Source organism: Oncorhynchus keta, chromosome 2 (genome assembly GCF_023373465.1).
Source record: "Oncorhynchus keta strain PuntledgeMale-10-30-2019 chromosome 2, Oket_V2, whole genome shotgun sequence".
Taxonomy (NCBI): domain Eukaryota; kingdom Metazoa; phylum Chordata; class Actinopteri; order Salmoniformes; family Salmonidae; genus Oncorhynchus; species Oncorhynchus keta.
Window position 1 is genome coordinate 38,504,572 of NC_068422.1, and position 22,051 is coordinate 38,526,622.

A 22,051-nucleotide genomic window follows, 5' to 3' on the forward strand; every position below is an offset into this window, starting at 1 on the left:
ATTTTCTGAATTTACCAATAAGTTTGATGCATTTCACTTCAAACCATACTTCCTTCAGATTGATATACTTTCAAAGTCCTTGTCAGAATGATTTGTAATAGACGTTCATAGCCCCAATTTAAAAAAAGAAAACATCTGCTGTTGATTCCATAATTGTTTTTACATGTTGGAGTCTTAATTTGTCTTTAATATCAAAAATGGGGTTGTGGGCCAAAAAAAGTTTAGGAACCCCTGAGATAGAGGATAGAGAGAGTTTTGTTGATCTGTTTTTAAATAACATTCTTAGAACGATCTTTGAACGTTACTAATGGTTTCTTGTGGTTTTGAGGAAATGTTTCATTGTGTTCTGAGAACATGACTTTAAATCCAAGAGGAAACCTGCAGAAAATGCTATACTGAAGTACTGAAATTCCCACCTAAGAAACATACGGTTCTCAGAACGTTATGTGCTGGCTGTCCTGAACCATTCACAAGAACTTCGTGGGAAGGTTACATGCAAAATAGCCATAGCACAAACATGCTCTCACCAAGCTCTAAGAAACATATGGTTCTCAGAACATTATGTGCTAGATGGGATGGTTCTCAGAACATTATGTGCTAGCTGGGAGGTGATTTGTCTTACCTGATTTGTGTTTGGTGGATCCCCCATAGTCCCTGAAAAAGAAGCAACAACAGAGAGTCATGGTAAGTGTGTGACAGGGAGCCAGGGCAAAGCGGGAGCATGTTGTCCCACACAGGACTCTGTACCCTACCAGCTACCAGCCTAACCCTGATTTAAGAATGCACACACACAGACAGGCACCCCACACAGAGCAAGCCAGAGAGAGAGGGGGAGAATGAGGGAAATAGATAGAGGGAGATTGCTGTGTGTACATTATGTGTAAGAAAGAGTGAGAGAAAGTGAGTGGTTTTTGATTTGAGTATGTTTATTGGTGAATGTTGGGTATGTGATTGTGTGTGCGTTGTGCGTGTGTCAGTGAGAGAGAACACTGCAATGAAATGGACACGCCTGATCTTAATGAGTGCTCGTTTCCTTTGAAATAGGGTGTTTGAATAGACTAAAATGGACAGTAAAAAAAACATGGTATGCTAGCTCCATCCTGGTAGCGCAGTGGACTAATTTCATAGATAAAGAACAGAAAATAATAGGCTCAAATTTAACTGACGCTGTGCCACAAGAAAAAAGAAATGTGTTTGCATGATTAATGCCTAAGCAAATGAATTTCCATGTGTCATATCTGTGCTTGGATTTCAAAACAGTTAAACTAAGCTATGAGTTATTGAAACATTTTCTCAAATAACCTATGTCCGTTCTCAAATAACCTATGATGTCTGATCTCAGAATGTTAATTTAGCCTCCCATGAAAGATTTCAGGGTCCATAGTAAGACATTCTCAGAACCTGCCTGCAATCTAAAAATGTACGTTCGCAGAACAGGCAAAATGTTCACTACCGTTCTCAGAACGTTTAAAAAAAAAAATCAGTTTTACCAGACAGGAGACTTATGGCCTCGTTCTCAGAACCAATGGGAAACCAAAAACGTACATTCCCACAACCAAATGTACCTGCTGGGGTACCTCGCAATATTTTGTATTTATCATTTAACTAGGCAAGTCAATTAATAATACATTCTTATTTACAGCATACCCCGTCCAAACCCTAACAACGCTGGACCAATTGTGCACCTCCCTGAGACTCCCAAACACAGCTGGTTGTGATACAGCCTGGAATCGAACCAGGGTCTGTAGTGACACCTCTAGCATTAGACCGCTGCGCCACTCAGGAGTCCTGAATATTCAGAGTAATTTTCTGAAACACACAACTAGGCAGAGTCATATTTTATATGGTGCCTTAAGAGACATGTAAATAGTTACCTTGGCACTCATTAAATCTTACGTAATTTTTTAAATAACAACACAATCAGTTGAAAAGACACTTCCATTTAAAGTTGCACTATGCAGAAATTGCTCGGCCATTTCCTGGTTGCTAAAACTCGAATAGTTTGCCTAATTTCAGTCTGTTACAAAATAAGCTATTATAGTGTAGATAATCATTGTACCATCTAAACCTCTGTGAAATATAGTGTATTTTTCATAACCCAAAAAATGTGCTGTTTCAGCTGTTTTGAAGCTGGTGTACAAAACCGGAAGTAAAAGACACAAAAACCAAACTTAAGAACAGGAATCATAGAAATAGCAGACATAGAACAACAGAGCTACCTAAATCTATAACTCACATTTCTATGTGAATTTGGTCAGGTTGCCCAAAAAGATACAAATTGCCACTAACTGTTACATGGAATCTACATGCATGCATGCATATTCTAAACATTAGATCCAGATGAGATGCCTGTACACTACTGAATAACAACTATAACACTCCTACTGTAAACATTTTATAACTTTAGATTATCAAGGGTGAGAGATTAAATAATCGTATATCCAGCTCGTTTTGATTCCCAGCCGACATAGTATGTTTGTGTTGCAAAAAAACAACAACCCACAAACATTCTAAGCAAGACGACTTGTACTGTATCACAAATGAACAATAGCTTTTTGGAACGACTTTATTAAAGTTTATCCTGACTTCGTGACCTAAAGAGGACACATTTTACTGATATGGAACAAGCCAAGTACTAATAAGTAGCTAATTTATAGTTGATTCATAATTTGTATGTTGAGGTAGTTGATGTAGTTAAGGTTACAGTATGCAGCTACAGTATAAGTTCCAGTTGTACACCTATCTTAAACGCAACCCCTCTCCCTAACATACTGTACACATCAAGAATCACTACACCACTTCAGCCAATTCTTTCCTGAGGGCCACTCAGGAGAATAGAGCTGTTCTGTTGGACGGTTGGGCTGCTGGCCTCTGGAGCTAGCTGTTTATGGTTCTGGGCCGTAGAGGCATATGAAACGCATTACCATGGAGGTCTGAGGGTGGGGTAGAGGGGCTGGGGAGCTTTGGGGGTAGAAAGTTGGGGTGGGGGGACCGGGGGATGCTGGATCGGCCAGGCTTGCAAGTAACCCGTACCTCAGAGCTGGAATAATACACTTCCCAGGAGAGGAATGTGCGCACACTCTCTGGCTCAACACACTCCTACCAACAGTAAAATCGAATAGATGTGGGGAAGTTGAGGGGAGAAATATGTCCAAACACTATTAACATGTTAAGACAGTGTGCTAGTGCTTTCTGCAGTGAAGTGAACCTTTTGCTGACTGGAAAGGGCATAGACATACAGTACACACACACACACACACACACACACACACACACACACACACACACACACACACACACACACACACACACACACACACACACACACACACACACATATACAATCTCGAAACAATCGTCTCTCACCACGCTCTCCCTCATGCACACCCTCACACACACAAACATTCAATGTATGGGTGGGGGTTTTAAACGTATAATTAAATCTGAATCAGTATGGGCCCATCCTGAGCTGAGAATAACCAGCTGTTTGTATCTGACTGCAGCTCAGTCTTTGTTGGTGGGCCCATTAGACATGGAATGTGTGAGATATTAGTCTTTTGCACACAGTTTTCAGCCAGTTGGGTTTCAGCCAAGAGCCTGAGTCCACTCGAGGTATATGCTAAACAAATACTGCTGTCCGTAACCATAGTCTGCCCCCTGCATGAGTAACCCCTGGTTCGAGGTCAAAAGTAATTGGACAAGAAGTCATTATAATCAATGGAGAGTTGACCTACCCACAGAATCATGCAGTGTGTGCGGTTGAGAGAGGAGGGGGATGATAAGTGAAGACAAGCATGCATTACAGAGTCAATGAGGTATAGAGTCAATGACACCTTCATTTCCAATTAAGCAAAAGCCCCTAGACAAGGGGTCCCCAGTTACATTCAGTTGTGGGCCTATTTTTCCTTGAGCGAATGGTCGGAAGGTAGTTATAAATCATTTGTACTCCTCAAATTGACCGCAAGAATCGCAAAAATATATAGTATTTGACATAAACGGAATCATTTCAAACTTTAATTACATTGGGGTACGATCAGAAAAGCATATTTAATTATCCATGGGAATATTTGGGAACAGATTTCCTACATTGAAATCAATTTGAGCTGATTTCCTGATGATTTTACAATATTTTATGTCCAACAATTAATTTTATTTATTTATTTTTGCTCAGAAATCTTGTGGGGGTCAAATAAATCACCCGCGGGTCACCTATTGGGGAACCCTGCCCTAGACAATGGAGTTACTGAATCCATGTCAGTGAAGGTAAATACACTGAACAAAAATAAACACTCAACATGAAATAATTTCAACTGTTTTACTGAAATCTGTCAATTGGAATAAATTCATTAGGCCCTAGTCTATCAATTTCCCATGACTGGGCAGGGGCGCAGCCATGGTGGGCCTGGGAGGGCATAGAACCACCCATTTGGGAGACAGGCCTACTCACTGGGGAGCCAGGCCCAGCCAATCAGAATGAGTTTGTCCCCACAAAAGGTCTTTATTACAGACAGAAATACTCCTCAGTTTCATCAGCTGTCCGGGTGGCTGGTCTCAGATGATCCCGCAGGTGAAGAAGCCAGATGTGAAGGTCCTGTGCTGGCGTGGTTACACGTGGTCTGCGATTGTCAAGCTGGTTGGATGTACTGCCAAATTCGCTAAAACAACATTTGAGGCGGCTTATGGTAGAGAAATGGTGGATATTCCTATAGTCAGCATGCCAGTGGCACACTCCCTCAACTTGAGACATCTGTGGCATTGTGTTGTGTGACAAAACCTCACATTTTAGTGGCCTTTTATTGTCCCCAGCACAAGGTGCACCTGTGTAATGATCATGCTGTTTAATCGGCTTCTTGATATGCCACACCTGTCAGGTGGATGGATTATCTTGGCAAAGGATGTAAACAAATTTGTGCGCAAAATATGAGAGAAATAAGCTTTTTGTGTGTATGGAAGATCTTTTATTTCAGCTCATGAAACATGGGACGAACACTTTACATGTTGCGTTTATACTTTTCTTCAGTTCTTCACTATGGTTAGATGAGTTTGTTAGCTCAATGTCAGAAGTCAGCATATCTGCTTTTTGGCCTACATTTACTCAAACATCTAACTTATTGTATGTTCTGTGCGTCACTCGATGTATTGTGTTACTGTAAAACCCTTGTTCAGAAACATATTAGGTGGCTCCCTCTTGTGGTAGTAAAGCTCCTGTATTTCTGGTTTCTGTATACTGCTTGAGTGGTGCATTAAGGTTACTAAACCAAAAGAGGGCAGTGGAGGGAAGGCAATTGCAACAGTCCAGATGCTTTCAGTCTTAGAAATTAGCATATGACTACAACAAATACAGTGGGCACCCTTTGGATTTGTTCACATTTTGTTGCGTTACAAAGTATGATTAAAATACATTCTATGTCTCTGGATGGCAGAAAGGAATGATGTTGCTGTTTGACTAACATAGCAGTAACTTCATTCTGTCTTTAAAAAAAAAAAATCTTATATATTTTTTATTTCACTTTTATTTAACCAGGTAGGCCAGTTGAGAACAAGTTCTCATTTACAACTGCGACCTGGCCAAGATAAAGCATTTACAACAACACAGAGTTACACATGGAATAAACAAACGTATAGTCAATAAAACAATAGGAAAAAAATCTATATACAGCGTGTGCAAATGGGGTAAGATTAGGGAGGTAAGGCAATAAATAGGCCGTAGTGGAGAAGTAATTACAATTTAGCAATTAAACACTGGAGTGGTAGATGTGCAGAAAATGAGTGTGCAAGTAGAGATACTGGGGTGCAAAAGAGCATTTAAAAAAATAAAAAATAAAAATAAATAAATAAATATTGGGATGAGGTAGTTGGAAGGGTTATTTACAGATGGGCTATGTACAGGTGCAGTGATCTGTGAGCTGCTCTGACAGCTGATGCTTAAAGTTAGTGAGGGAGATATGAGTCTCCAGCTTCAGTGATTTTTGCAATTCGTTCCAGTCATTGGCAGAAGAGAACTGGAAGAAAAGGTCATTGGCAGCCAAAGGAGGAATTGGCTTTGGGGGTGACCAGTGAAATATACCTGCTAGAGCGTGTACTATGGGTGGGTGCTGCTATGGTGACCAGTGAGCTCTGATAAGGCGGGGCTTTACCTAGCAAAGACTTATAGATGAACTGGAGCCAGTGGGTTTGGCGACGAATATGAAGAGAGGTCCAGCCAACGAGAGCATACAGGTCACAGTGGTGGGTAGTATATGGGGCTTTGGTGACAAAACGGATGGCACTGTGATAGACTGCATCCAGTTTGCTGAGTAGTGTTGGAGGCTATTTTGTTAATGACATTGCCAAAGTCAAGGATCGGTAGGATAGTCAGTTTTGCCCCTTCTGGATTTGCGCATTTGGGAAACTTTCTCCTTCCATGTCCTTTTCTGATAAAGGCACCTCCACTAGCACCATGTGCTCTGGTATAATTCTCTTCCACCATCTTCCCTCAATAGGCTATCAGAATAATACCTATATTTCAATATGTAACCATGAACATGGATCAATAAGCGCTCTGGTGCGCTGCTCTCCTTTTAACAGTGCCACTACATAATTCATACTCACAATTCAAAGAATTAGACAGCGGAGATTGGAAATCAGATTCTATGCATTCAATCCATTGTCCAAATAAGTCACTCCAATAGAAAACTTTCCATTACTTTTTATGCATGATGAATGTAGCCATACACTTAAATGTAACCATTAATCCATCAAAAAGCGTGTGCACTTGTTACCAAAGCGTGTCTGTTCTACGCTGTAGTCTTGAGGCCGCGTGAGTCCTTTGTTCCTTGGTTATGCATCTTTCCAAACAATCCAGTTTTTCAATTCCAATTAAGTCTTTTGACCATGTTAACCATGCTGTTTGTTTCTTTAGTTTAATGATCAAAATTCATTTTTGTATACAGAAGAACGACAAATAAAGGTACTACTATTTTTCTAATTGAATCAAACACTGGACATTGGATTTCTATGCTTCAAGACGAACATTTCACCACTCTCCATTGTGGCTAAAGGATTCAAATGGAAATTGTATTGGGACAATTATACTGGACAATTCAGCAACTACATTTAGTCATGAATCCTGGTACCTCTCGCAAATCAGACATGTTAATATTTCTTTAAGCATGGTCAAGTTAATAATCATGCTGTGGATGTTATCGTAAAACACCCAGACACAACAAAGATACAGTCGTCCTTCTGAACTGAGCTGCAGGACAGGAAGGAAGGTGATTTTAAAACAGCTTCAGAATTGAATGGCTGTAAAGGGATAAAACTGAGGATGGATCAACATTGAAGTGACTCCACAATAATGACCTACCTAAATGACATAAGAAGAATACAAATATACAGAATCAAACATTCCAAAACATGAATCCTGTATGCAACAAGGCACTAACGTAATACTGCTTAAAAGCACACCAAAGGAATATACTTTTGGGGAAAATCCAACACAACACATCAATGTTTAACTGCCCACTGGGCACACACTGGTTGAATCAATGAAATGATGTTGAACCAATGTGGAATAAACATTGAATTGACATCTGTGCCTAGTGGTTGTCTGCTTATTTTCAAGCATGGTGGTGGCTGCATCATGGTATGCTTGACATAGGCAAAGAGTAGGATGTTTTAATGATAAAAAGGAATGGGATGGAGCTAAGCACAGGCAAAATCCTGGACAAAAACCTCCTTCAGTATGCTTTACACTTGACACTGGGAGAGGAATTCACTTTTCAGCAGGACAATAACCTACAACACATGGCCAAATCTACAGAGAAAGAAATGACTAAATGCAGATGGAAGTTTCCACTTATCAAATGTCCATTGACATCAAATACCAAACCCTATTGGTATAAATCTGAGGATGATAAATGAATTATAGTAATGCCATGTCTGACCTGAACTTAACCACCATAATACCATTGAACAATAAGCACTGCGCTGGGATCAGATGTCACCTCCCATGTATCATCATTAATAAAAGCCCAGAGCCTGGTTGACCATCCATCATCTATGTGACATTAGGTCACTTGGAGATCAATACATGTCAGTGTGTGTGAGAGACGTCTGCACCAGCTGCCAGTGCTCTGACACATGCACACACACACACACACGAGCAAATAAAACATATGCTTTGTATTATCATATTAACCTAAATGAAACATGTTTATTGTTGTACTTGGGGGCAGTGTTTGATACCGTAAAGTACAACTGAAAAGTACAACATGAAGAACCTGGTAAAAGGCAAGAAATTGAGAAATAGATGCCCTTTAAAACCTGATAATATGTGAGATAGCCATGTGTTATTATTCAGTGACTACTGTAGGGAGAGATCGCCAGGTAAATGAAACTCACTCTTTAGGAGGGTTGATGTCCTCAGCCTTGGTTTCAAAGAAACTCAGCACCTCCTCACTCTGGGAGATCTGGTTAGGGAGCCTCATCACAGCCTAGAAGGAGAGAGGGAAGGAGTGCGAGAAGGAGAGTGATGGAAAATATTATAATTGTGAAATAGTATAATGATTATTCACAATGACAAGACTTCATAACACATCATCAAGATAACTATCAGCTAATGTGGTCACATGTACCCTGAATTTAATCAACTGACTGACTCCATATGTGGAATCCTTCCACTATATCACAAAAGGACTGTGTGTGTGTGAGATCACCAGATCATCAACTAGGATCATCAACCAAGGGACCATTATTTCTTGAGAGGATGGTCAGGGGACCGAAACATAATTACAAATTATTTGTAGACTGCAAATTCACCGCAAGAAGCCCAAACAGATATAATATTTGACTAAAATATAATAATTTCAAACCTTGCTTACATTTGAATATGATCACATGCGTGTATATCTCTCTATGATGCATGGGAATAATTTGGGAATACTTTTTCTGGTGGTTTAGTCTTTTATGTCCAACAAATACATTTCTTAAAAAACATACATATTAAGTTATTTATTTTGCTAAGAAAACCTGGAGGAAAATAAAAATCACCCACGGGCCAAATTCGGCCCGTGAACCACCAGTTGGGGAACCCTGGTTTACAGTAAGGCCCTGTTACTCAGTGGCTCAGAGGATGAAGGGGGGGTATGGAAGACGGGAAGGGAAAGGAAAAGGGATCAGAGCCTGGAGCAGGGATAAGACAGAGGAAAACAGATGGAGTACGATAGCTACCAGAACCCTTTCTGACAGGACTACAACTGTGTCTGCTTTGAAAAGTACTTTCGAAATAAACCATTTGCATACACAATGAATATGATGCATATGATACTGAATTAGGGACATACAGTCTTTATATTTGGTGTAAATCTGATAATTACATGTTAGAACTTTACTCTTTCAGACTCAGCATTTTCTGTCACAAGGCTCTGCATTCACAGCTTACATGGCAGGTTTCGGTTTTTCCACAATAAAAAAAAGCGTGATTACTGCCACACTTGGCAAGCCACCAAGTGTCCCAGATCCCAGAAAGCCTGAAACAAATGAGGTCAGGTGACCATCTCACATGATGAATCATCCCGTTCTACGCATCCTGTGTTTGAACTGTGTGCACCTATAGATGATCTCTTACGTCTATTTCTTCGGTGTTCTATATAAACCCACTGTATAAGGAAATGACATACTGTAAGAGCAGATAGAGCTAGACTTTCCAGTGAATACTGCTGGTGGAGAAAACATGCTCAAAAGACATTCAAACTAAACAATTTATTAAAGAAATGATTGGACCGTGTGAGATGTGGCTACTTAGTAGGCTATAAATAATAAAAAGACTTCTTGCCAGTCATTGAAGGGTGACTGCACTTCCTGATTTGGCCTCAATTCAAGATTTGGTTAATTGAGAAATGCCAGCGGCCATGACTGAATTCAAACGTGGGTTGGTTTCAGGGTGTGGTTTGACATGGGTGTCTCGTGTGTGTGTTCACAGGTGGGAAGAGTTAAAGAGCAGTTGGCCTTTAAAGCAGCAAGCAGTACATCATGTACAGCAAAGAGAAAAACGAGATACTTGGTTCTTACTCTGCAGTAGTCATTAAGATGCTTCAACCTTTTCACAGCCACGTCTCTGACTTGACTTCGCCGAAATAAGAGTTTACCTGTAAAAGAGATATAGAACTTTAAGTTGTCATTGAATGTGCTGTTTCTAAATGTACCACCAGGTGGCATAACACTAGCCCAGACTAAGGCATTCGGCAATGGACTTTTTAAGAAACGGTCTGACATATTATGTAGTAGGCCTATTCTAAATAGTATGTGCTACTCGAGACAAGATTTCATGAAAAAGACAAATGTAAAATATGTGTGAGTGTGTCTGTCTTTCTGTCTCTCTGTCTGTCATGACAACAGTAAGACAACTGTTTATTTTAGAGTGAGGAAGTGCATAGAGCCCACTCCCTGGGTAGGTTTTACAGGGTGGTGTAAACAATACTATCCAGACATTTGAGTGCTGTGCAGCTCTCTGACAATGGCACTCTTCACTACTCTGGGGCATGCTGAGGTTATCAAATTAGCCTCCTACTGCCATGCTACAAGCACACCACAGCCTTATTCAGCCAGCTGGAACAGTGGAAAAACTAGAAATGTGCTATGTTAGAACAGACCAAATGATAGAGAAGCAGGTCCTTTCTGTGTGTTCTTGCATTTCATTGCATTTAGTTTCAATGTGGTGTCAAACCACCACCTCTAAAATGCTGCTGTTCAACATCTAGTTTTGATTTACATTTGTTTCAGTTTCCTACTAACGTGGATTGAATGTGAAATCAACAACAAAAACACCACATCATTGGATTTAGGTTAAAAGTTTAAAGAGAAAAAGACCACTACGTTGATGACTTTTTGCAAATCAAATCAAATTTGTCAGCATGCTCACCTGGTAAGAAGGGAATTATTCTCTTTTTGGGGTCCTTCTGCCCTCCCTCCACTGGGAACTTGTCCAGGATCTGCATCTGAAAAAAAAAGAACGCAATGGATATCTTAACTTGTGTCTTCTAAAACTAAAGGATGGACACTTGTGGCAAACATCAAGATAACAGTTTGAATGAATACAGTCCTACGTGCTATGTTTTTTGTTTTTTTTGTATGGTGGTAATAAAGTATATTTGATAGTTATGTGACAGACAAAGCCAAGGGAGCTCAAAGTGGAGGAATGTAGATGAGATCAATGGAAAGAGAAGCACTTGGTGGTCCTGACCTCTTACAGACAACCTCCCAATTAAATTACTACAAATGTGGGCTGTATATACAGACTCTGAAGAGCTACTACGTACCAGTCACCAGACACAGGCCCACTTTGATCTCTTATGTCACTCACAACAGTCATCTGAATCTGTGTCTATTAGTGTAGGTAGCCTAATCGCATGAAGAGTTCTAGACATGCTAAACCTAGTCTCAGAGACAGTCCTCGAACCATGATCATTGAGTCGTTTCACTGAGTAAAACAGAGTAACCCAATATTATAATTGAGTTAGGGCAACAGGTGTGCATTTAGGAGAGGCCACCCAATGGTTCACACGGGTTGAATCAACATTGTTTCCACGTCATTTCAATGAAATTGAATAGACGTTGAATTGACTGTGCCCAGTGGGCATTCTGTATCAAGTGATATTTTATGACAAGATCACAAAAACAATCATTCTGCTGTACATGCGTGGATGCCTGCAAGTTTGCTTACGTGTATTTGGGTGTGTGCGTGTACGTACAGTACGAGTCAAAAGTTTGAACATCCCTACTCATTCAAGGGTTTTTCTTAATTTGACTATTTTCTACACAGTAGAATAGTCTGCTGAAGAGGATAAATTCATTAGTTACCAGAACCTCAGAAATTGCAGCCCAAATAAATTCTTCACAGAGTGAACAGACACATCTCAACATCAACTGTTCAGAGGAGACTGCGTGAATCAGGCCTTCATGTTTGGATTGATGCAAAGAAACCACTACTAAAGGACACCAATAAGAAGAAGAGACTTGGGCCAAGAAACACGAGCAATGGACATTAGAACAGTAGAAACCTGTCCTTTGGTCTGATGAGTCCAAATTTGAGATTTTTGGTTCCAACCGCCGTGTCTTTCTGAGATGCAGAGTAGGTGAACGGATTATCTCTGCATGTGTGGTTCCCACCATGAAGCATGGAGGAGGAGGTGTGATGGTGCTTTGCTGGTGACACTGTCTGTGATCTATTTAAAATTCAAGGCACAATTAACCAGCATGGCTACAACAGAATTCTGCAGCGATACGCCATCCCATCTGGTCTGCGCTTAGTGGGACTATCATTTATTTCTCAACAGAACAATGACCCACCAAACCTCCAGGTTCTGTAATGGCTATTACCAAGAAGGAGACTGATGGAGTGCTCCATCAGATGACCTGGCCTCCACAATCACCCAACCTCAACCCAATTGAGATGGTTTGGGATGAGTTGGACCACAGAGTGGAAGAAAAGCAGCCAACAAATGCTAAGCATATGTGGGAACTCCTTCAAGAGAGTTGGAAAAGCATTCCAGGTGAAGCTGGTTGAGAGAATGCCAAGAGTGTGCAAAGCTGTCATCAAGGCAAAGGGTGGCTACTTTGAATAATCTCAAATATAAAATATATTTTGATTTGTTTAACACTTTTTTGATTCCTACATGATTCCATATGTATTATTTAATAGTTTTGATGTCTTCACTATTATTCTACAATGTAGAAAATAGTAAAAATAAACCAAAAGCATTGAATGAGCAGGTGTCCAAACTTTTGACTGGTACTGTTTGTGTCTGTGTTCATAACCACATCTGGCGTGTCGTGTGTAGCCTGTCAACTATGTGTCTGTCTATCCCTGTTCTCTCCTCTCTGCACAGACCATACAAACGCTCCACACCGCGTGGCCGCGGCCACCCTAATTTGGTGGTCCCAGCGCGCACGACCCACGTGGAGTTCCAGGTCTCCGGTAGCCTCTGGAACTGCCGATCTGCGGCCAACAAGGCAGAGTTCATCTCAGCCTATGCCTCCCTCCAGTCCCTCGACTTCTTGGCACTGACGGAAACATGGATCACCACAGATAACACTGCTACTCCTACTGCTCTCTCTTCGTCCGCCCACGTGTTCTCGCACACCCCGAGAGCTTCTGGTCAGCGGGGTGGTGGCACCGGGATCCTCATCTCTCCCAAGTGGTCATTCTCTCTTTCTCCCCTTACCCATCTGTCGCCTCCTTTGAATTTCATGCTGTCACAGTTACCAGCCCTTTCAAGCTTAACATCCTTATCATTTATCGCCCTCCAGGTCCCCTCGGAGAGTTCATCAATGAGCTTGATGCCTTGATAAGCTCCTTTCCTGAGGACGGCTCACCTCTCACAGTTCTGGGCGACTTTAACCTCCCCACGTCTACCTTTGACTCATTCCTCTCTGCCTCCTTCTTTCCACTCCTCTCCTCTTTTGACCTCACCCTCTCAACTTCCCCCATACTCACAAGGCAGGCAATACGCTCGACCTCATCTTTACTAGATGCTGTTCTTCCACTAACCTCATTGCAACTCCTCCAAGTCTCCGACCACTACCTTGTATCCTTTTCCCTCTCGCTCTCATCCAACACTTCCCACACTGCCCCTACTCGGATGGTATCGCGCCGTCCCAACCTTCGCTCTCTCTCCCCCGCTACTCTCTCCTCTTCCATCCTATCATCTCTTCCCTCTGCTCAAACCTTCTCCAACCTATCTCCTGATTCTGCCTCCTCAACCCTCCTCTCCTCCCTTTCTGCATCCTTTGACTCTCTATGTCCCCTATCTTCCAGGCCGGCTCGGTCCTCCCCTCCCGCTCCGTGGCTCGACGACTCATTGCGAGCTCACAGAACAGGGCTCCGGGCAGCCGAGCGGAAATGGAGGAAAACTCGCCTCCCTGCGGACCTGGCATCCTTTCACTCCCTCCTCTCTACATTTTCCTCCTCTGTCTCTGCTGCTAAAGCCACTTTCTACCACTCTAAATTCCAAGCATCTGCCTCTAACCCTAGGAAGCTCTTTGCCACCTTCTCCTCCCTCCTGAATCCTCCTCCCCCTCCCCCCTCCTCCCTCTCTGCAGATGACTTCGTCAACCATTTTGAAAAGAAGGTCGACGACATCCGATCCTCGTTTGCTAAGTCAAACGACACCGCTGGTTCTGCTCACACTGCCCTACCCTGTGCTCTGACCTCTTTCTCCCCTCTCTCTCCAGATGAAATCTCGCGTCTTGTGACGGCCGGCCGCCCAACAACCTGCCCGCTCGACCCTATCCCCTCCTCTCTTCTCCAGACCATTTCCGGAGACCTTCTCCCTTACCTCACCTCGCTCATCAACTTATCCCTGACCGCTGGCTACGTCCCTTCCGTCTTCAAGAGAGCGAGAGTTGCACCCCTTCTGAAAAAACCTACACTCGATCCCTCCGATGTCAACAACTACAGACCAGTATCCCTTCTTTCTTTTCTCTCCAAAACTCTTGAACGTGCCGTCCTTGGTCAGCTCTCCCGCTATCTCTCTCAGAATGACCTTCTTGATCCAAATCAGTCAGGTTTCAAGACTAGTCATTCAACTGAGACTGCTCTTCTCTGTATCACGGAGGCGCTCCGCACCGCTAAAGCTAACTCTCTCTCCTCTGCTCTCATCCGTCTAGACCTATCGGCTGCCTTCGATACTGTGAACCATCAGATCCTCCTCTCCACCCTCTCCGAGTTGGGCATCTCCGGCGCGGCCCACGCTTGGATTGCGTCCTACCTGACAGGTCGCTCCTACCAGGTGGCGTGGCGAGAATCTGTCTCCTCACCACGCGCTCTCACCACTGGTGTCCCCCAGGGCTCTGTTCTAGGCCCTCTCCTATTCTCGCTATACACCAAGTCACTTGGCTCTGTCATAACCTCACATGGTCTCTCCTATCATTGCTATGCAGACGACACACAATTAATCTTCTCCTTTCCCCCTTCTGATGACCAGGTGGCGAATCGCATCTCTGCATGTCTGGCAGACATATCAGTGTGGATGACGGATCACCACCTCCATCTGAACTTCGGCAAGACGGAGCTGCTCTTCCTCCCGGGGAAGGACTGCCCGTTCCATGATCTCGCCATCACGGTTGACAACTCAATTGTGTCCTCCTCCCAGAGCGCTAAGAACCTTGGCGTGATACTGGACAACACCCTGTCGTTCTCAACTAACATCAAGGCGGTGGCCCGTTCCTGTAGGTTCATGCTCTACAACATCCGCAGAGTACGACCCTGCCTCACACAGGAAGCGGCGCAGGTCCTAATCCAGGCACTTGTCATCTCCCGTCTGGATTACTGCAACTCGCTGTTGGCTGGGCTCCCTGCCTGTGCCATTAAACCCCTACAACTCATCCAGAACGCCGCAGCCCGTCTGGTGTTCAACCTTCCCAAGTTCTCTCACGTCACCCCGCTCCTCCGCTCTCTCCACTGGCTTCCAGTTGAAGCTCGCATCCGCTACAAGACCATGGTGCTTGCCTACGGAGCTGTGAGGGGAACGGCACCTCAGTACCTCCAGGCTCTGATCAGGCCCTACACCCAAACAAGGGCACTGCGTTCATCCACCTCTGGCCTGCTCGCCTCCCTACCACTGAGGAAGTACAGTTCCCGCTCAGCCCAGTCAAAACTGTTCGCTGCTCTGGCCCCCCAATGGTGGAACAAACTCCCTCACGACGCCAGGACAGCGGAGTCAATCACCACCTTCCGGAGACACCTGAAACCCCACCTCTTTAAGGAATACCTAGGATAGGATAAGTAATCCTTCTCACCCCCCTAAAAGATTTAGATGCACTATTGTAAAGTGGCTGTTCCACTGGATGTCATAGGTGAATGCACCAATTTGTAAGTCTCTCTGGATAAGAGCGTCTGCTAAATTACTTCAATGTAAATATGTAAATGTGTGCATGAATAGATGAGCGCATTAATTGGTAAGTGTGCGAACATGGGCATGCCTAAGTGTCAAGTGTGTATCTGCTTGCGTCCTGCTCACTGACTTACGAGACTCCTGTTCTAATAAATCATTACAGTGTGCTAAAGTAAACCAATCCACGTTGGAGTCCTACAGTAACAATCCTGCTCAGCTCCAGATGTGGTCCTGCCCTGCCCTGCCTTGTACCAGATATGCTCTGGAGAGGGACTGATGCTGTGAACAGTAAGCCCAAAATCACATGCGTATCTAGGCCAGGGGACTGGGCCAAGGCCAAAGTGGCCAAAGGAACCAGGTGCATAAACAATCCCAGGCTAATATGGGCAGAGCCATTATATCTGGTTTGGTTGTTTGAGAGGGTTAAAGAAAGAAAAATGTCCGCAACTGGTGATTTAATCAGATGCACAAAAAATGCTAAATTTAGATCAGAGTTGGAACTTCATCAGGTCATGAGAGAGTTTCCAGCTAAAGTTTTTTTTTAAATTCTATTTCTCTACTGCTGTTGCTGAAACTTTAAATCTCTTTTGGACATTAGTATTTCCCTCTCCTTGGAAAATGGAATGCGCTCAATCTTATCCTTTGAGGTAGAGCTGTGCTACCTGACCAGAGACCGACAGTATACATCGGGTTAGGGCGGGGAGAGAGATTACTTAACTGAGTTTAGAGTGATGAAAAGGAGCTAACAGCTAACTGCTCTCTCATGTCTAGTCATTAAGCAGCTCAAATGGAGCTGATGCTCTGGATACGCGAAGACCCAGAGCCGCCATGAGCAGAGCGCATGCAGAACGAGCAGCGCGCAGAGAGCGAGTGACAGACAGAGAGGATCTAATGGATTTACTAATGAAGGAAGATATTTCTGATTTCGGGGCAGATCCGGGTACTAGGGCTGTGGCGGTCATGACATTTTGTGAGCCTGTGATTGTCAAGCAAATCACTGCCGGTCTCATGGTAATTGACTGTTAATTAACATAAATACATTTAGCATCTCCTGGCTTCCACTCATAGCTTACAAGCCACTGATGCAGACCTTTGGAACAACATTTTTTTTAAAGTCTAATAAATCAATTTAATATAGTCTAAACCATCACAATAAATCCATTATTTATTTTAGACTCGTCTAAAGAAATATGATATGAAGAAAATGTATTCTATTTCAGAAGAAAAAATAGCATTCACTGAGTTGTCCTTATGTATAGCCATATCAGGGTCCAACATAAGTGACTAGGCATGTGCAGCACATCACTACTTCACAGGAGAAGCATTTGAACATAACAGAAAACAGAAAACAGAAAACAGAAAATATATCTGGAAAATGTGAACTTCCATGTGCCTTAATAACAAACTAGTTGTGAGGGAGATATAAGACGCCAGCTTCAGTGATTTTTGCAATTCGTTCCAGAGCGATGTCCTTGATGTATACAGAGAAAAGAGTTGGCCCGAGAGTTGAACCCTGTGGCACCCCCATAGAGACTGCCAGTGGTCAGGACAACAGGCCCTCCGATTTGACACGCTGAACTCTGTCTGAGAAGTAGTTGGTGAGGCAGGCGAGGCAGTCATTTGAGAAACCAAGCCTGTTGAGTCTGCCGATAAGAATGCGTTGATTGTAAGAGTTGAATGCCTTGGCCAGGTCAATGAAGACGGCTGCAAAGTATTGTCTCTTATCGATGGTGGTTATGATATCGTTTAGGACTTTGAGCGTGGCTGAGGTGCACCCATGACCAGCTCGGAAACAAGATTGCATAGTGGAGAAGGTACGGTGGGATTCAAAATGGTCGGTGATCTGTCTCAAAAGAGACCTTCATAAATCTGGTAATGGCTACAAGAAGATCCACAAACGATTGAATATACCATTGAGCACTGTCAGGGCAATTATTAGACAATTCAAAAGATATGGAACAGTTGAAAACCTCACGGATAGAGGACACAAATGCATTTTGCCCCCCAGGATAGGGAGGAGGATAGTGAGAGAAGCAACAAAATCCCCAAGAAATGCTGTGAAAGAATTGCAGGCCTTGGTGGTGTCTTGGGGTCACCAGGTTTCAAAAAGCACCATCAGACGCCACCTCCACATCCACAGGCTCTTTGGAAGGGTTGCCAGAAGAAAGCACTTTCTGACCTCAAGACACAGATGCAAGCGCTTGGAGTTTGCCAAACGTAATTTAAATTATGACTGGAAGAAGGTGATCTGGTCAGATGAGACCAAAATTGAATGTTTTGGTCAGATACAGCATTGGCATGTTTGGCGTCGAAACAGAGATGCATACAAGGAGAGTGACCTCATACCCACAGTGAAATATGGAGGGGGGTCAGTGATATTTTGGGTCTGTTTTAATTCCAGATGTCCAGGGGCACTGGTTAAGATTGATGGCATAATGAATTATACCAAGTATCAGGCAATTTTGACTGACAATCTGGTTGCCTCTGCCAGAAGGCTGGGACTTGGCCATAGACAATGACCAGAAACATACCTCAAGATCCATACAGAAATGGTTCTGTGACAACAAAATCAATGTTCTGCCATGGCCATCTCAGTCGCTGGACCTCAATCCAATCGAAAACCTGTGGGCTGAGTGGAAGAGGGCAGTTGATAAGCGCAAAGGATCTTGAAAGGATCTGCACAGAGGAATGGTCCAAAATCCCTCCAAATGTGTTCCTTAACCTTGTCAAACATTACAGGAAAAGACTCCATGCTGTTATCCTTGCCAGAGGTGGTTGCACTAAGTACTAAATGAGGAGTGCCAATAATTATGAAACCTTGATTTTGGGGATAGAATCTGTTAAGAAGCCTCTTGGACCTAGACTTGGCGCTCCGGTACCGCTTACCATGTGGTAGCAGAGAGAACAGTCTATGACTAGGGTGGCTGGAGTCTTTGACCATTTTTAGGGCCTTCCTCTGACACCGCCTGGTATAGAGGTCTTGGATAGCGGGAAACTTGGCCCCAGTAATGTACTGGGTCATTAGCACTACCCTCTGTAGTGCCTTGCAGTCAGAGGCCCGAGCAGTTGCCATACCAGGCAGTGATGCAACCAGTGCTCTCCATGATGCAGCTGTAGAACCTTTTGAGGATCTGAGGACCCATGCCAAATCTTTTCAGTCTCCTGAGGGGGAATAGGTTTTGTCGTGCCCGCTTCACGACTGTCATGGTGTGCTTGGATCATCTTAGTTTGTTGGTGATGTGGATACCAAGGAACTTGAAGCTCTCAACCTGCTCCACTGCAGCCCCATCCATGAGAATGGAGGCATGCTCAGTCCTCTGTCCTCAGTCCTCCTGTAGTCCACAATCAACTCCTTTGTCTTGATCACGTTGAGGGAGAGGTTGTTGTCCTGGCACCACACAGCCAGGTCTCACAGCCACCTTCTCCCTATATATAGGCTGTCTCGTAGTTGTCGGTGATCAGGCCTTCCACTGTTGTATCATCTGCAAGTTTAATGATGGTGTTAAGAGTCCTGCCTTGCCGTGCAGTCATGAGTGAACAGAGAGTACAGGAGGGGACTGAGCATGCACCCCTGAGGGGCCCCTGTGTTGAGGATCTGAGTGGCGGATGTGTTGTTACCTACCCTTACCACCCGGGGGCGGCCCATCAGTACAGGATCCAGTTGCAGAGGGAAGTGTTTAGTCCCAGGGCCCTTAGCTTATTGATGAGCTTTGAGGGCACTATGGTGTTGAACACTGCGTTTTAGTCAATGAATAGCACAGGTGTTCATTTTGTCTAGGTGGGAAAGGGCAGTGTGGAGTAAAATAGAGACTGCATCATCTGTGGATCTGTTGGGGCGGTATGCAAATTGGAGTGGGTCTAGGGTTTCTGGGACGATGGTGTGGATGTGAGCCATGACCAGCCTTTCAAAGCACTTCATGGATACAGACGTGAGTGCTTCGAGTCACTGTGGGGACAACATCATCGATGCACTTATTGATGAAGCCAATGACAGATGTGGTGTACTCCTCAATGCCATTGGAGGAATCCTGGATCATATTCCAATCTGTGCTAGCAAGACAGTCCTGTAGCTTAGCATCTGATTCATCTGACCACTTTTTTATTGATCTAGTCTCGGGTGCTTCCTGCTTTAATTTTTGCTTGTAAGCAGGAATCAGGAGGATGAATAATGGTCAGATTTGCCAAATGGAGGGCAAGGGAGAGCATTGTATGCATCTCTGTGTGTGGAGTATAGGTTGTCCAGAGTTCTTTTCCCTCTGGTTGCACATTTAACATGCTGATAGAAATTTGGTAAAACTGATTTAACTTTCCCTGCATTAAAGTCCCCGGCTACTAGGAGCGCCACCTCTTGGTGAGCGTTTTCTTGTTTGCTTATGGTGGAATACAGCTCATTCAACGCTACTTGGTGCCAGCCTCTGAGTTGGGTGGCATGTAAACAGCTACAAAGAATACAGATTAAAACTCTCTCGCTAGGTAGTGTGGTCTACAGCTTATCATTAGAAACTCTACCTCAGGCGAGTTCGAGACTTCTTTAGATATCGTGCACCAGCTGTTGTTTACAAAAATACATAGACCGCCTCCCCTTGTCTTACCAGACGCTGCTGTTCCATCCTGCCGGTACATCAAATAACCAGCCAGCTGTATGTTGATATTGCCATCGTTCAGCCATGGCTCAGTGAAGCAAAAGATGTTACAGTTTTTAATGTCCCATTGGTAGTTGAATCTTCCCAGTAACTCGTCAATTTTACTGTCCAAAGATTGCATGTTAGCTATCAGAATTGAGGGAAGTGGGGGTTTATTCGATCGCCTCCAACTTCTCAGAAGACCGCCGCTCTTTGGCCTCTCTTTCTATGCTTCTTCTTCACGCATATCACTGGGGTCAGGGCCTGTTCCCAAGGGAGCCCTATCCTCTGCGTCGGGCTCGTGAAAGAAGAAAAATGATTCTGCTAGTCCGTCGCATCTCCCAAAAACATTTTCAACATATCTGTAAAATGATCATCTATAAACTAAAGCTTTGGATGTCTTCCTCTCAAGCTTCCATGTCTTCTCCCTGGACCTTCTCAATGTCTACCTCTTAAACATCCGGCTCTAAGGCCTCATCTTCACTGTCACTTTCCAACCTTGTTGAGGATGGCTCGTTGTCAGGTACAGAAAGCCTAAAATTTTCCCAGATGGCCACCAATTTTTCAACTCTTGTATTGGTCATCTTGTTGCATGCTTTGGTGTGTGTTCCCAAACAAGGACCAGTTGCACTCTGAGGTGGTTGATGTTGGTGGGATTTGCAGGATGAGGGAGGCAATAGGAGAAAGAGCCTCCGATTCACAATGTCCCTTCCACCAGGTGGCTGATAAGTTATGTTGGCACGACTGCAATATTGCATCTCCATCCCAAAGCTCTTTCTTGGAAGTGTACTTCGCCAGACTGCCAAGAACCTTGCCTTCATCCAGGCCAGGGTGGCGAGACACGGTAGTGATGACACCATAGGCCTTGTTGATCTCTGCACCAGACAGGATGCTCTTGCCAGCATACGTAGGGTCCAACATCTACGCTGCTCCAGGAGACTGTCAAACATGATGACAACACCACCCCAACGGGTGTTGCTGGGCAGCTTCAATGTGATGCTCTTATTCTTTTCACTTTACTTGGTGAGGTACATTGCTGCTATAACTTGATGACCCTTCACATACCTAACCATTTCCTTGGCTCTCTTGTAGAGTGTATCCATTGTTTTCGGTGCTATGATGTCCTTGAGGAACTAAATCAATGCATGAGCAGCACAGCCAGTGGGTGTGATGTGAGGGTAGGACTCCTTCACTTTAGACCAAGCAGCCTTCATGTTCGCAGCATTGTCTGTCACCAGCACAAATACCTTCTGTGGTCCAAGGTCATTGATGACTGCCTTCATCTCATCTGCAATGTAGAGACCAATGTGTCTGTTGTTCTTTGTGTCTGTACTCTTGTAGAATACTGGTTGAGGGGTGGAGATGATGTAGTTAAATATTCCTTGCCCACGACCATTCGACCACCCATCAGAGATGATTGCAATACATTCTGCTTTCTCTATGATTTGCTTGACCTTCACTTGCACTCTGTTGAACTCTGCATCCAGCAAATTAGTAGATAAAGCATGTCTGGTTGCAGGGGTGTATGCTGGGCAAAGAAAAATTTACAATGACTGC

General features: G+C 43.8%; 1 protein-coding gene across 2 annotated transcripts in view; it reads right to left on the minus strand.

Moving 5' to 3' along the window:
- The window catches only part of LOC118400170 (SH3 and PX domain-containing protein 2A-like), an 87,104-nt gene that overhangs the window by 54,955 nt on the left and 10,098 nt on the right, over nt 1-22,051 (minus strand). For both annotated transcript variants that reach the window (XM_035796745.2, XM_035796736.2), the window contains exons 3-6: nt 10,901-10,976; nt 10,051-10,127; nt 8,383-8,474; nt 623-654 (exon numbers count right to left, since the gene is read on the minus strand). In XM_035796745.2, the coding sequence (XP_035652638.1) occupies nt 623-654; nt 8,383-8,474; nt 10,051-10,127; nt 10,901-10,976 (277 nt within the window). The remainder of the gene's footprint in view (nt 1-622; nt 655-8,382; nt 8,475-10,050; nt 10,128-10,900; nt 10,977-22,051) is intronic.